Source organism: Pseudophryne corroboree, chromosome 9 (assembly GCF_028390025.1).
Source record: "Pseudophryne corroboree isolate aPseCor3 chromosome 9, aPseCor3.hap2, whole genome shotgun sequence".
In the NCBI taxonomy this organism is placed as follows: domain Eukaryota; kingdom Metazoa; phylum Chordata; class Amphibia; order Anura; family Myobatrachidae; genus Pseudophryne; species Pseudophryne corroboree.
The window spans coordinates 12,115,785-12,130,289 of NC_086452.1; the positions used below are offsets into that span (position 1 = coordinate 12,115,785).

The 14,505-nt window shown below is 50.4% G+C and overlaps 1 protein-coding gene across 3 annotated transcripts in view; it reads left to right on the plus strand.

Moving 5' to 3' along the window:
* TTLL7 (tubulin tyrosine ligase like 7) overlaps positions 1-14,505 on the plus strand; it is a 434,278-nt gene that overhangs the window by 390,459 nt on the left and 29,314 nt on the right. For all 3 annotated transcript variants that reach the window (XM_063938974.1, XM_063938973.1, XM_063938975.1), the window contains one exon: positions 4,989-5,149. In XM_063938974.1, coding sequence (XP_063795044.1) covers positions 4,989-5,149 — 161 coding nt within the window. The remainder of the gene's footprint in view (positions 1-4,988; positions 5,150-14,505) is intronic.

The window sequence follows — 14,505 nt, forward strand, 5'->3', positions numbered from 1 at the left end:
CTGCTCTAATAAGGGAATGTAACAGTCACTATGAGGAGCACTGCTGTAATAATAGGGGAAGGTAACTGTCACTATGAGGAGCACTGCTCTAATAAGGAAATGTGACTGTCACTATGAGGAGCACTGCTGTAATAATAAGGGAATGCAACTGTCACTATGAGGAGCACTACTCTAATAATAAGGGAATGCAACTGTCACTATGAGGAGCACTGCTCTAATAATAAGGGAATGCAACTGTCACTATGAGGAGCACTGCTCTAATAAGGGAATGTAACTGTCACCATGAGGAGCACTGTTCTAATAATAAGGGAATGCAACTATCACTATGAGGAGCACTGCTCTAATAAGGGAATGCAACAGTCACTATGAGGAGCACTGCTCTAATAAGTGAATGCATCAGTCACTATGAGGAGCACTGCTCTAATAATAAGAAGAGAATGCAACAGTCACTATGAGGAGCACTGCTCTAATAATAAGGGACTGCAACAGTCACTATGAGGAGCACTGCTCTAATAATAAGGGAATGCAACAGTCACTATGAGGAGCACTGCTCTAATAATAAGGGAATGTAACTGTCACTATGAGGAGCACTGTCCTAATAATAAGGGAATGCAACAGTCACTATGAGGAGCACTGCTCTAATAATAAGGGAATGTAACTGTCACTATGAGGAACACTGCCCTAATAATAAGGGAATGTAACTGTCACTATGAGGAGCACTGCTCTAATAAGGGAATGTAACTGTCACTATGAGGAGCACTGCCCTAATAATAAGGGAATGCAACAGTCACTATGAGGAGCACTGCTCTAATAAGGGAATGTAACTGTCACTATGAGGAGCACTGCTCTAATAATAAGGGAATGTAACTGTCACTATGAGGAGCACTGCCCTAATAATAAGGGAATGCAACAGTCACTATGAGGAGCACTGCTCTAATAATAAGGGAATGCAACAGTCACTATGAGGAGCACTGCTCTAATAATAAGGGGATGCATCAGTCACTATGAGGAGCACTGCTCTAATAATAAGAGAATGCAACAGTCACTATGAGGAGCACTACTCTAATAATAAGGGAATGCAACAGTCACTATGAGGAGCACTGCTCTAATAATAAGGGAATGCAACTGTCACTATGAGGAGCACTGCTCTAATAATAAGGGAATGCAACTGTCACTATGAGGAGCACTGCTCTAATAATAAGGGAATGCAACAGTCACTATGAGGAGCATTGCTCTAATAATAAGAGAATGCAACAGTCACTATGAGGAGCACTGCTCTAATAATAAGGGGATGCATCAGTCACTATGAGGAGCACTGCTCTAATAATAAGAGAATGCAACAGTCACTATGAGGAGCACTGCTCTAATAATAAGGGAATGCATCAGTCACTATGAGGAGCACTGCTCTAATAATAAGAGAATGCAACAGTCACTATGAGGAGCACTACTCTAATAATAAGGGAATGCAACAGTCACTATGAGGAGCACTTCTCTAATAAGGGAATGTAACAGTCACTATGAGGAGCACTACTCTAATAATAAGAGAATGTAACATTCACTATGAGGAGCACTGCTCTAATAATAAGAGAATGCAACAGTCACTATGAGGAGCACTGCTCTAATAATAAGGGAATGCAACAGTCACTATGAGGAGCACTGCTCTAATAATAAGGGACTGCAACAGTCACTATGAGGAGCACTACTCTAATAATAAGGGAATGCAACAGTCACTATGAGGAGCACTGCTCTAATAATAAGGGAATGCAACAGTCACTATGAGGAGCACTGCTCTAATAATAAGAGAATGCAACAGTCACTATGAGGAGCACTTCTCTAATAAGGGAATGTAACTGTCACTCTGAGGAGCACTGCTCTAATAATAAGGGAATGCATCAGTCACTATGAGGAGCACTGCTCTAATAATAAGGGAATGCATCAGTCACTATGAGGAGCACTGCTCTAATAATAAGGGAATGCATCAGTCACTATGAGGAGCACTGCTCTAATAATAAGAGAATGCAACAGTCACTATGAGGGGCACTGCTCTAATAATAAGGGAATGCAACAGTCACTATGAGGAGCACTGCTCTAATAATAAGAGAATGCATCAGTCACTCTGAGGAGCACTGCTCTAATAATAAGGGAATGCATCAGTCACTATGAGGAGCACTGCTCTAATAATAAGAGAATGCAACAGTCACTATGAGGAGCACTGCTCTAATAATAAGGGAATGCAACAGTCACTATGAGGAGCACTACTCTAATAATAAGAGAATGTAACAGTCACTATGAGGAGCACTGCTCTAATAATAAGAGAATGCAACAGTCACTATGAGGGGCACTGCTCTAATAATAAGGGAATGCAACAGTCACTATGAGGAGCACTGCTCTAATAATAAGAGAATGCATCAGTCACTATGAGGAGCACTACTCTAATAAGGGAATGTAACAGTCACTATGAGGAGCACTACTCTAATAATAAGAGAATGTAACAGTCACTATGAGGAGCACTGCTCTAATAATAAGGGAATGCAACAGTCACTATGAGGAGCACTGCTCTAATAATAAGAGAATGCATCAGTCACTATGAGGAGCACTGCTCTAATAAGGGAATGCATCAGTCACTATGAGGAGCACTACTCTAATAATAAGGGAATGCAACAGTCACTATGAGGAGCACTGCTCTAATAATAAGAGAATGCAACAGTCACTATGAGGCGCACTGCTCTAATAATAAGAGAATGCAACAGTCACTATGAGGAGCACTGCTCTAATAATAAAGGAATGCAACAGTCACTATGAGGAGCACTGCTCTAATAATAAGGGAATGTAACAGTCACTATGAGGAGCACTACTCTAATAATAAGAGAATGTAACAGTCACTATGAGGAGCACTGCTCTAATAATAAGAGAATGCAACAGTCACTATGAGGAGCACTGCTCTAATAATAAGGGAATGCAACAGTCACTATGAGGAGCACTGCTCTAATAATAAGAGAATGTAACAGTCACTATGAGGAGCACTGCTCTAATAATAAGGGAATGTAACAGTCACTATGAGGAGCACTACTCTAATAATAAGAGAATGTAACAGTCACTATGAGGAGCACTGCTCTAATAATAAGGGAATGCAACAGTCACTATGAGGAGCACTGCTCTAATAATAAGAGAATGCATCAGTCACTATGAGGAGCACTGCTCTAATAAGGGAATGTAACAGTCACTATGAGGAGCACTACTCTAATAATAAGAGAATGTAACAGTCACTATGAGGAGCACTGCTCTAATAATAAGGGAATGCAACAGTCACTATGAGGAGCACTGCTCTAATAATAAGGGAATGCAACAGTCACTATGAGGAGCACTGCTCTAATAATAAGAGAATGCATCAGTCACTATGAGGAGCACTGCTCTAATAATAAGGGAATGCAACAGTCACTATGAGGAGCACTGCTCTAATAAGGGAATGCATCAGTCACTATGAGGAGCACTGCTCTAATAATAAGGGAATGCAACAGTCACTATGAGGAGCACTGCTCTAATAATAAGAGAATGTAACAGTCACTATGAGGAGCACTACTCTAATAATAAGAGAATGTAACAGTCACTATGAGGAGCACTGCTCTAATAATAAGGGAATGCAACAGTCACTATGAGGAGCACTGCTCTAATAATAAGAGAATGCATCAGTCACTATGAGGAGCACTGCTCTAATAAGGGAATGTAACAGTCACTATGAGGAGCACTACTCTAATAATAAGAGAATGCAACAGTCACTATGAGGAGCACTGCTCTAATAATAAGAGAATGCATCAGTCACTATGAGGAGCACTACTCTAATAATAAGAGAATGCAACAGTCACTATGAGGAGCACTGCTCTAATAATAAGGGAATGCAACTGTCACTATGAGGAGCACTGCTCTAATAATAAGAGAATGCATCAGTCACTATGAGGAGCACTGCTCTAATAAGGGAATGTAACAGTCACTATGAGGAGCACTACTCTAATAATAAGAGAATGCAACAGTCACTATGAGGAGCACTGCTCTAATAATAAGAGAATGCATCAGTCACTATGAGGAGCACTACTCTAATAATAAGAGAATGCAACAGTCACTATGAGGAGCACTGCTCTAATAATAAGAGAATGCATCAGTCACTATGAGGAGCACTGCTCTAATAAGGGAATGTAACAGTCACTATGAGGAGCACTACTCTAATAATAAGAGAATGTAACAGTCACTATGAGGAGCACTGCTCTAATAATAAGGGAATGCATCAGTCACTATGAGGAGCACTGCTCTAATAATAAGGGAATGCAACAGTCACTATGAGGAGCACTGCTCTAATAAGGGAATGCATCAGTCACTATGAGGAGCACTGCTCTAATAATAAGGGAATGCAACAGTCACTATGAGGAGCACTGCTCTAATAATAAGAGAATGCAACAATCACTATGAGGAGCACTACTCTAATAATAAGGGAATGCATCAGTCACTATGAGGAGCACTACTCTAATAATAAGGGAATGCAACAGTCACTATGAGGAGCACTGCTCTAATAATAAGAGAATGCAACAATCACTATGAGGAGCACTGCTCTAATAATAAGGGAATGCAACAGTCACTATGAGGAGCACTGCTCTAATAATAAGGGGATGCAACAGTCACTATGAGGAGCACTGCTCTAATAATAAGGGAATGTAACAGTCACTATGAGGAGCACTGCTCTAATAATAAGGGAATGTAACAGTCACTATGAGGAGCACTTCTCTAATAATAAGTGCAAGGTGATAACGCACCAGCCAGTCAGCTCCTGACCTAACCTATAATGATTGGCTGGTGCGTTATCACTGTGCCTTATCACTGCTTTATCATTTCTCCAGGTTAATACATATTCCCCATAGTTCAGTATAAGCATTGTGCTCCAAATCATTTAAAAACCTTGGAAATGTCCAAGTTTTAACATTTTTCTTATTTATTTCCAGATCTTGGACATAGTGAGAACCAACATTCGCTCGGTCCTGCAGCGCGTCTGGAAGGTGTCTGACGTGGAGTGTTTACACTTGTACAGGAGTTTTAACCGCGTGTTTAACCGTCTGCTCTGGAGTCACGGCCAGGGCCTGTGGAGCTGTTTCTGCGACTCGGGGTACGTATTCTTTCTCCTCCATCTCCTTGTCTTTAGCTATATGCTAGCGATAGCGTAACTGTAGCTGTGCTTACACGCTGGATGTCAGGGCATTGTGCATTTTTTAAATACCTTCTAAATGAGGCTTTCAGCTGTTTATAGAAAACTGTGTTCAACTGTGTCATAAAACTGACTGACGGCTCGGTGGTTACATTTGGCTTCATTTCATGATCATTCTCTGCTCTGATCTAAATGAAAAGTATCTCTCAGAATTGTTGCAGTTCACATTGAAATCTAATTTCCCTGCTTGTAATATATTGTGGGATGAGCGGTACCTGAATGCGGCTGCCTTGGAGCTGAAAGCTCTGCGGAGATGTCAGACACATCAGCATTGTCTGCTCTGTGCGGGAGCATTGTGCTATACAAAGTGCACTATTTGTTTAGATCTGTTCTCATTAAATAAAAAGCAGCTGTTTTAACATTAATATTTATGAAATGCAGTTTATTACTTTCCACCTGATGTGCTTATAGTCAAGAGAATCTGCCCGTGTGGCTCTTTTTTACCTCTGTGTAGCACATATAGCCATTGTACGAGGGAGGTGCCACCAGTGTGTGAGTGACAGATGTCCAGGTTGCTCTGTGCGGATTGGTGGATTCATACATGGGGCAGGAACAGTGATGTCACAGCAGCTTAACTGACTGGAAGTTCAGATTTTAACCTGTATTGTATGCTTCCAACATATATCTATATATTGGAGCAGTGGTTCTCAGACGTGTTCCCCAAGGCGTCTTAACAGTCCAGGTTTCACTGCTATCCATGCTTGTGCACAGATGGTACAATTAAACTGACTGAGATACTAATTAAGTCACCTGTGCTTTAGCATGGATAGCTTTAAAACCTGGACTGTTAGTGCCTTGATGGCCAAGTTTGGGAACCATTGTATTGGACCATTGTGACCGGACAGTTCCGTACAAAAGCCCTCGCCGCCTTGCGTCCCACGGTCACAGAATGCCTTTTACTGTAGGTCACACGGGACCTGGCCGATTAGCGGATTCCCGCTTACCGTCAATAACCGCCTGTTACTTACTCCACCCACTGCGTAGTGGGTGGGTACTACGCTGCCACCAACAGGCTCCTCCCTGTTGTGGCGTCTAGAGCCACGGTTCTGGCTCCTACCGCCGGCACCTGAAAACCACTTGCTGCTGTGTATGCGTCGTACCAGTTGCCACACTTCCTGTCTGGTGGCAGTTGTCCCTCACTGGTCGTAGACCTAGACCAGAGCCAGTATGGTAGCCTGGCAGAGGGTTGAACTTGGAGACGCTAGGTTTCCCTGGACAGACAAAGAACGGGGCTATGTTTGGCATACCCCTGCAGGTCACAAGATAAAGCGGTCCTCTTACGGCAGAAGATGTTTATTTGCTATAGTTCTAAGGAGAACTCTTCCCTGTCGCTAGGGGAAACAGCATACAGCAAGATGTTTACAGCAAAATGAAAACGGTATAATACACTTTTCATAGGGCCACAGTCCTCCTTTTATCCTTCTCCAATACACAATGTGGGTCATTCCGAGTTGATCGCTAGCTGCCGTTGTTCGCTGCGCAGCGATCAGTGTAAAAAATGGCTAATCTGCGCATGCGTAGGCACCGCAATGCCCAGGTGCGTCGTACGGGTACAAAGTCCATTGTGCTTTTGCACTGGTTCTAGCGACGATTCCAATCGCATAGACGGCCGCAAGGTGATTGACAGAAAGAGGGCGTTTCTGGGTGTCAACTGACCGTTTTCAGGGAGTGCTTAGAAAAACGCAGGCGTGTCGGGGAAAACGCAGGCGTGGCTGGGCGGGTTTGTGACATCAAAAGCCGTCCCTCCGTCGTTAGAATCAACGCACAGGATAAGTAACTACAGTGCTGGTCTTGTTTTGCACAAAAAGATTTTGCAGGCGATTTGCTGCACATGCGTTCGCACTTCTGCAAAGCGAAAATACACTCCCCGGTGGGCGGCGACAATGCGTGTGCACGGCTGCTAAAAACTGCTAGCGAGCGATCAACTCGGAATGACCCCCAATACCACAGGGGGTAAGCCCCTCCTGTTGTTACCAACCAATCATTGTTTTTACACAGCTACCAGTGTCTTCTATGGACAGTGGGGAGTGGTCACTCTCCTTTGACCGTCCCATCCTGGAGGGTCGGTATCCGCCCTGGTGACGCTCAGTTCAGGCCGCGGGAAGTTTTCCCGCCTAAACTTACTTCCAGGAATCTGCCTGCCCAGCTCACCATCTGCAGCCTGAAATCGGGCTCCAGAGATGGACAGCCTAGATCCCCGGTCAGGGTTTCCTGCCCCCTGAGGGTGATCCCTATGGAGCTCCAGAAAACTACTCAGCTTGTTTAAAAGCTGAGCTGCCCCTCTCTCTCACCATGGTACTTTCATGTGGGAGGCTAAGATGGGAAGGCATTCCGTTTTTGGGGAAATGGACTGGAGGAATCCAACAGCCTGCAGAGCCATGGATTCCCCCCTCCTGGGACACAATCAACCAAGTTAGTGCATTTTCCTTTAAATCACATTTTAAATACACTTTCCACATTGTTGCTTAAATATACACTGAGCTTGTGCCCTGCACAGGCTCCACATACCCAGGCACTGCAGTGCCTCACAGCACAATATATATATATATATATATATCTATCTATATATACACACAAACACGTTTAAACATTTCTTCCTGTGTGTGCTCAGCGCTGGGCTCCCTTAGCCCTGCAGCCTCACTGCTAGGGCTCTCCCCAGGGTCAGCAGGGTGCACTCGGGGGAGCTGGCTGCATCAGGGGCTAACTCCGCTGCTGACTCCCCCATCACCGAGTGTGGCTGAAATTGCTGCTTCACCGCAGCCTCCCGATCCGTGGCTGTGGCGCACCCACTATCCCTTGCTGAAGCCCGGCAGCCTGGGACACTCATCCTGGCCGCCATGGCTCTGTCTCCTAGGAGCACTGAGGCGCCAGGAGCATAGATCCCAGTGCCCTACACACTCCCCGCCTGGTCCCCCGTGAGCGGCGCACCCCCCCCCCCCCCAGCAGTCCAGGATGCTCATCCCGGCTGCCACGGCTTGCCACTTCCGTAGCGCAGAGGAGGCACACACACAGCGCTGCAGCGAGAGGTGATCTGTATGCAGCAGCTCCCCACCGCGGCCACCGCTCCCGGACCCCGGCGGTCAGCACTGAGCGCTGCAGTGGGAGCTGGTCTCCCGGCTGCAGCGGCTCCTAACCCGCTGTCCTTCTCGCTACCGGCACAGCACAATGAGAGCCAGCGGTTCTGGACTCCCAGCCGCCGCGCCGGGCGACCACAGCAACTTGCTCCTCCCTCTCCTTTACCCCCTCTGCCTCCTGTCCATTCCCTTAATCCGCTGCTGAGGTCTCATCCTTTGCTCCTCTCTACCTTTCCCCCTCTGCCTCTTGACCATCCCTGAGTCCATTGCTTGGGTCTCATCCCTGGCTCCTCCCTCTCCTTTCCCCCCTCTCCCTCCTGGCCACTCCCTATTCTGCTGCGGAGGGTCTCATCCCTGGCTCCTCCCTCTCCTTTACCCCTCTGCCTCCTGGCCATCCCTGAGTCCACTGCTTAGGTCTCATCCCTGGCTCCTCCCTCTCCTTCCTGGCCATTCTCTATTCTGCTGCTGAGGGTCTCATACTTGGCTCCTTCCTCATCTTTCCTCCCTCTCCCTCCTAGCTGCTCAGTGAGTCCGCTGCTTGTGTGTCATCCTTGGCTCCTCCCTCTCCCCCCCCTCCCCCCCTACCTCTGCCTCATGGTCGTTTCTTGAGTCCGTTGCTGGCTTTCCCCTCTTCCGGTGTCCGTTGCTGCGGTCTCATCCCTGGCATCTCACTCCTCCCCCCCCCCCATCCCTCCTGGCTGTTCCCTGAGCCCATTGCTGGGGTCTCATCTCTGGCTCCTCATTCTCCTTTCCCCCTCTAACTACTGGCTGTTCTCTGTGTCTGCTGCTGGGGTCTCATCCTTGGCTCCTACCCCTCCCCCCCACCCCCGCTTAGGGGCGGATTTAGGGGTGAAGGCGCCCCTAAGCACAACAGTAACTGCTGCCCCCCACCTGCCTAATTTTTATTTTTTTGTATTGATTGGTTATAATATATAATATATATAATATAGATATAAATATATAACTATACAAGAGAGCGCATACTATTATACTATCTTGCGCTCTCTTGTATAGTTATATATTTCTATCTATATTATATATTGTTCATCAGGGGATTACAGAAACCCCTTATGGGAGCTGCAGCTATTTATTAAATGCATTAGTGTGAATTTATATTACAATTTTTACCATAAGCGCCTGTATTGATTTTGCTTTGTTAGGAATATCAATATTATTTGTACATGATTGGTTATAAGCCTTCATTTGATGATAGCCAATTTAATAAAATAATAAAAAAGCTACTATACATATTTACTAAGTAGGACACTTACAGGGGCATTATGTGCATGTTCTACCCATTTACACTCCACTCAAGATGACATATGGTACAGTACAGTGGAAATATTTTGCAGTTATTGGTACTTTTTGGGCTGCCAGTCACCAACGCAAGCATCCAACTGCCGCCCCCAAACAAGTGCCGCCCCTAGGCACCTGCCTCACGTGCCTAATGGGAAATTCGCCACTGCCTCCTGGCTGTCCAGTGAGTCCGCTGCTTGGTAATCATGCTTGGCTCCTCCCTCTCCATTACCCCCTCTCTCTCCTGGCTGTTCCCTGAGTCCGCTGCTGGTGTCTCATCCTTGGCTCCCCCATCTTCCTCCTGGCCGGTCCCTGACTCTGCTGCTGGGGTCTCATCTGTGGCTCCTAGCCGCTCCCTGAGTCCGCTGCTGGAGTCTTATCCTTGGCTCCCTCCTGGCCGTTTTCCCCGAGTCCGCTGCTGGGGTCTCATCCTTGGCTCCTCCCTCTCCCTCCTTCCCGCTCTCCCTGAGTCTGCTGCTGGGGTCTCATCCTTGGCTCCTCCCTCTCCCTCCTGCCCGCTCTCCCTGAGTCTGCTGCTGGGGTCTCATCCTTGGCTCCCCCCCTCTCCCTCCTGCCCGCTCTCCCTGAGTCCGCTGCTGGGGTCTCATCCTTGGCTTTCCCCCTCTCCCTCCTGGCCGGTCCCTGACTCTGCTGCTGGGGTCTCATCTGTGGCTCCTAGCCGCTCCCTGAGTCCGCTGCTGGGGTCTCATCCTTGGCTCCCCCCTCTACCCCCTGCCCGCTCGCTGAGTCCGCTGCTGGGGTCTCATCCTTGGCTCCCCCCCTTTCCCTCCTGTCCGCTTTCCCTGAGTCCGCTGCTGGGGTCCCATCCTTGGCTCCCTCCTGTCCGCTTTCCCTGAGTCCGCTGCTGGGGTCTCATCCTTGGCTCCCTCCTGCCCGCTCTCCCTGAGTCCGCTGCTAGTGTCTCATCCTTGGCTCCCCCCTCTCCCTCCTGCCCGCTCTCCCTGAGTCCACTGCTGGGGTCTCATCTTTAGCTCCTCCCTCTCCCTCCTGCCCGCTCTCCCTGAGTCCGCTGCTGGTGTCTCATCCTTAGCTCCCCCCGTCTACCTCCTGCCCGCTCTCCCTGAGTCCGCTGCTGGGGTCTCATCCTTGGCTCCCCCCCTCTCCCTCCTGGCCGGTCCCTGACTCTGCTGCTGGGGTCTCATCTGTGGTTCCTAGCCGCTCCCTGAGTCCGCTGCTGGGGTCTCATCCTTGGCTCCCCCCCCCTCTACCTCCTGCCTGCTCTCCCTGAGTCCGCTGCTGAGGTCTCATCCTTGGCTCCTCCCTCTCCCTCCTGGCCGCTCCCTGAGTCCGCTGCTGGGGTCTCATCCTTGGCTCCCCCCCCCTCTACCTCCTGTCTGCTTTCCCTGAGTCTGCTGCTGGGGTCTCATCCTTGGCTCCTCCCTCTCCCTCCTGGCCGCTCCCTGAGTCCGCTGCTGGGGTCTCATCCTTGGCTTCCCTCCTCTCCCTCCTGTCTGCTTTCCCTGAGTCCGCTGCTGGGGTCTCATCCTTGACTCTCCCCCTCTCCCTCCTGTCCGCTTTCCCTGAGTCCGCTGCTGGTGTCTCATCCTTGGCTCCTCCCTCTCCCTCCTGCCCGCTTACCCTGAGTCTGCCGCTGGGGTTTCATCCTTGGCTCCTCCCTCTCCCTCCTGCCCGCTTTCCCTTAGTCCGCTGCTGGGGTCTCACCCTTGGCTCCCTCCTCTCCCTCCTGGCTGCTCCCTGAGTCCGCTGCTGGTGTCTCATCCTTGGCTCCTCCCTCTCCCTCCTGGCCGCTCCCTGAGTCCGCTGCTGGTGTCTCATCCTTGGCTCCCCCCTCTCCCTCCTGCCCACTCTCCCTGAGTCCGCTGCTGGGGTCTCATCCTTGGCTCCTCCCTCTCCCTCCTGGCCGCTCCCTGAGTCTGTTGCTGGAGTTTCATCCTTGGCTCCCTTCCCCCCCCCTCCCTCCTGCCCGTTTTCCCTGAGTCCGTTGCTGGGGTCTCATCCTTGGCTCCCCCCTCTCCCTCCTGCCCGCTTTCCCTGAGTCCGCTGCTGGGGTTTCATCCTTGGCTCCTCCCTCTCCCTCCTGCCTGCTTTCCCTGAGTCCGCTGCTGGGGTCTCATCCTTGGCTCCCCCCCTCTACCTCCTGCCCGCTTTCCCTGAGTCCGCTGCTGGGATCTCATCCTTGGCTCCCCCCTCTCCCTCCTGCCCGCTTTCCCTGAGTCCGCTGCTCGGGTCTCACCCTTGGCTCTCCCCCTCTATCTCCTGCCCGCTTTCCCTGAGTCTGCTGCTGGGGTCTCATCCTTGGCTCCTCCCTCTCCCTCCTACCTGCTTTCCCTGAGTCTGCTGATGGGGTCTCGTCCTTGGCTCCCCCCTCTCCCTCATGCCCGCTCTCCCTGAGTCCGCTGCTGGGGTCTCACCCGTGGCTCCCCCCTCTCCCTCCTGCCCGCTCTCCCTGAGTACGCTGCTGGCGTCTCATCCTTGTCCCCCCCCTCTCACTGAGTCCGCAGCTGGAGTCTCACCCTTGGCTCCCCCCTCTCCCTCCTGCCCGCTCTCCCTGAGTCCGCTGCTGGGGACTCATCCTTGGCTCCTCCCTCTCCCTCCTGGCCGCTCCCTGAGTCCGCTGCTGGGGTCTCATCCTTGGCTCCCCCCCCCTCTACCTCCTGTCTGCTTTCCCTGAGTCTGCTGCTGGGGTCTCATCCTTGGCTCCTCCCTCTCCCTCCTGGCCGCTCCCTGAGTCCGCTGCTGGGGTCTCATCCTTGGCTTCCCTCCTCTCCCTCCTGTCTGCTTTCCCTGAGTCCGCTGCTGGGGTCTCATCCTTGACTCTCCCCCTCTCCTTCCTGTCCGCTTTCCCTGAGTCCGCTGCTGGTGTCTCATCCTTGGCTCCTCCCTCTCCCTCCTGCCCGCTTACCCTGAGTCTGCCGCTGGGGTTTCATCCTTGGCTCCTCCCTCTCCCTCCTGCCCGCTTTCCCTTAGTCCGCTGCTGGGGTCTCACCCTTGGCTCCCTCCTCTCCCTCCTGGCTGCTCCCTGAGTCCGCTGCTGGTGTCTCATCCTTGGCTCCTCCCTCTCCCTCCTGGCCGCTCCCTGAGTCCGCTGCTGGTGTCTCATCCTTGGCTCCCCCCTCTCCCTCCTGCCCACTCTCCCTGAGTCCGCTGCTGGGGTCTCATCCTTGGCTCCTCCCTCTCCCTCCTGGCCGCTCCCTGAGTCTGCTGCTGGAGTTTCATCCTTGGCTCCTCCCTCTCCCTCCTACCTGCTTTCCCTGAGTCCGCTGCTGGGGTCTCATCCTTGGCTCCCCCCTCTCCCTCATGCCCGCTCTACCCGAGTCAACTGCTGGGGTCTCACCCGTGGCTCCCCCTCTCCCTCCTGCCCGCTCTACCTGAGTCCGCTGCTGGGGTCTCATCCTTGGCTCCCCCCCTCTCCCTGAGTCCACTGCTGGGGTCTCGCCCTTGGCTCCCCCCTCTCCCTCCTGCCCGCTCTCCCTGAGTCCGCTGCTGGGGTCTCATCCTTGGCTCCCCCCTCTCCCTCATGCCCGCTCTCCCTGAGTCCGCTGCTGGGGTCTCATCCTTGGCTCCTCCCTCTCCCTCCTACCCACTCTCCCTGAGTCCGCTCACACATTACATCTGTATCGCATTCTGCCCATTTCTCTCTCCTAAACCTCTCTTAAATCACCCCTGATGCCACCAAGGCTGAAATGTGCCAAGTTTCTAAAGAGTGGAGAAGTTGCCCATAGTAACCAATCATCTGAGGTAGCATTTATCAGATACATTCTATACAATGATAGGTATGCGCTGCTTTCTATGGACAAGGTCTCCATTTGCCTTTAGAAGACTTGATACATCTCACCCCACATCCGAAAGCATTTGTAAAGAGCAGGAATGTGTTCCGTCTCCCAGGGCCAGCTTAAGACATATTTAAACGTGGTGATTGAAACATTGTAACTATTTTAAAATTCAGTTGAAAGTCAGCGTTTGAGGGTCCTGAAGATGGGCTCGGTTATCAGGTTGCCGTCAGGGTTTTTTGTCTGCGTGACGTAATTGCTAAAATCACTTCAGGTTACAGCAACTCAAGGGGTTAAATGTAATAGCCTGCGAAGTGCAAGCATCTGCGGGTCCCCGGACAGTCTGACTGATGTCTGAAAGTAGCAATCTTTTAGGGCAGAACCAAAAACGAGCGCCTCTGAGCACCTAGAAAAACGAGCGCCTCTGAGCACCTAGAAAAACGAGCGCCTAGATAAACGAGCGCCTCTGAGCGCCTAGAAAAACGAGCGCCTCTGAGCGCCTAGAAAAACGAGCGCCTAGAAAAACGAGCGCCTCTGAGCGCCTTTAAAAACGAGCGCCTCCGAGCGCCTAGAAAAACGAGCGCCTCTGAGCGCCTAGATAAACGAGCGCCTCTGAGCGCCTAGATAAACGAGCGCCTAGAAAAACGAGCGCCTACGAGCGCCTAGAAAAACGAGCGCCTCCGAGCGCCTAGAAAAACGAGCGCCTCCGAGCGCCTAGAAAAATGAGCGCCTCTGTATTGTGTCTGTATGACTTTATCCCCATCTCCAATAAACAGGATGAAGCTGCAGAGCTGGGAAGGGAGACGGTCATTAGGTTGACCACTATTGGTTGACATGCATTAGATCGACAGGGTCACTAGGCCGACATGGTAATTAGGTTGACATGTACTAGGTTGACAGTTCAAAAGGTCGACATGAGTTTTTGACATTTTGACATTTTTTTTTACTTTTTCATACTTGACGATCCACGTGGACTACGATTGGGAACGGTAACCTGAGCGCAGCGGTAGCAGAGCGAGGCACCTTGCCCGCAAGGGGACACGATGCACTAATTGCGGTTCCCATTCACTCTACAAAGAAAACGACACCAAAATAAGTAAAAAAAAAAAAAAAAAAACACCTCATGTCGACCTTT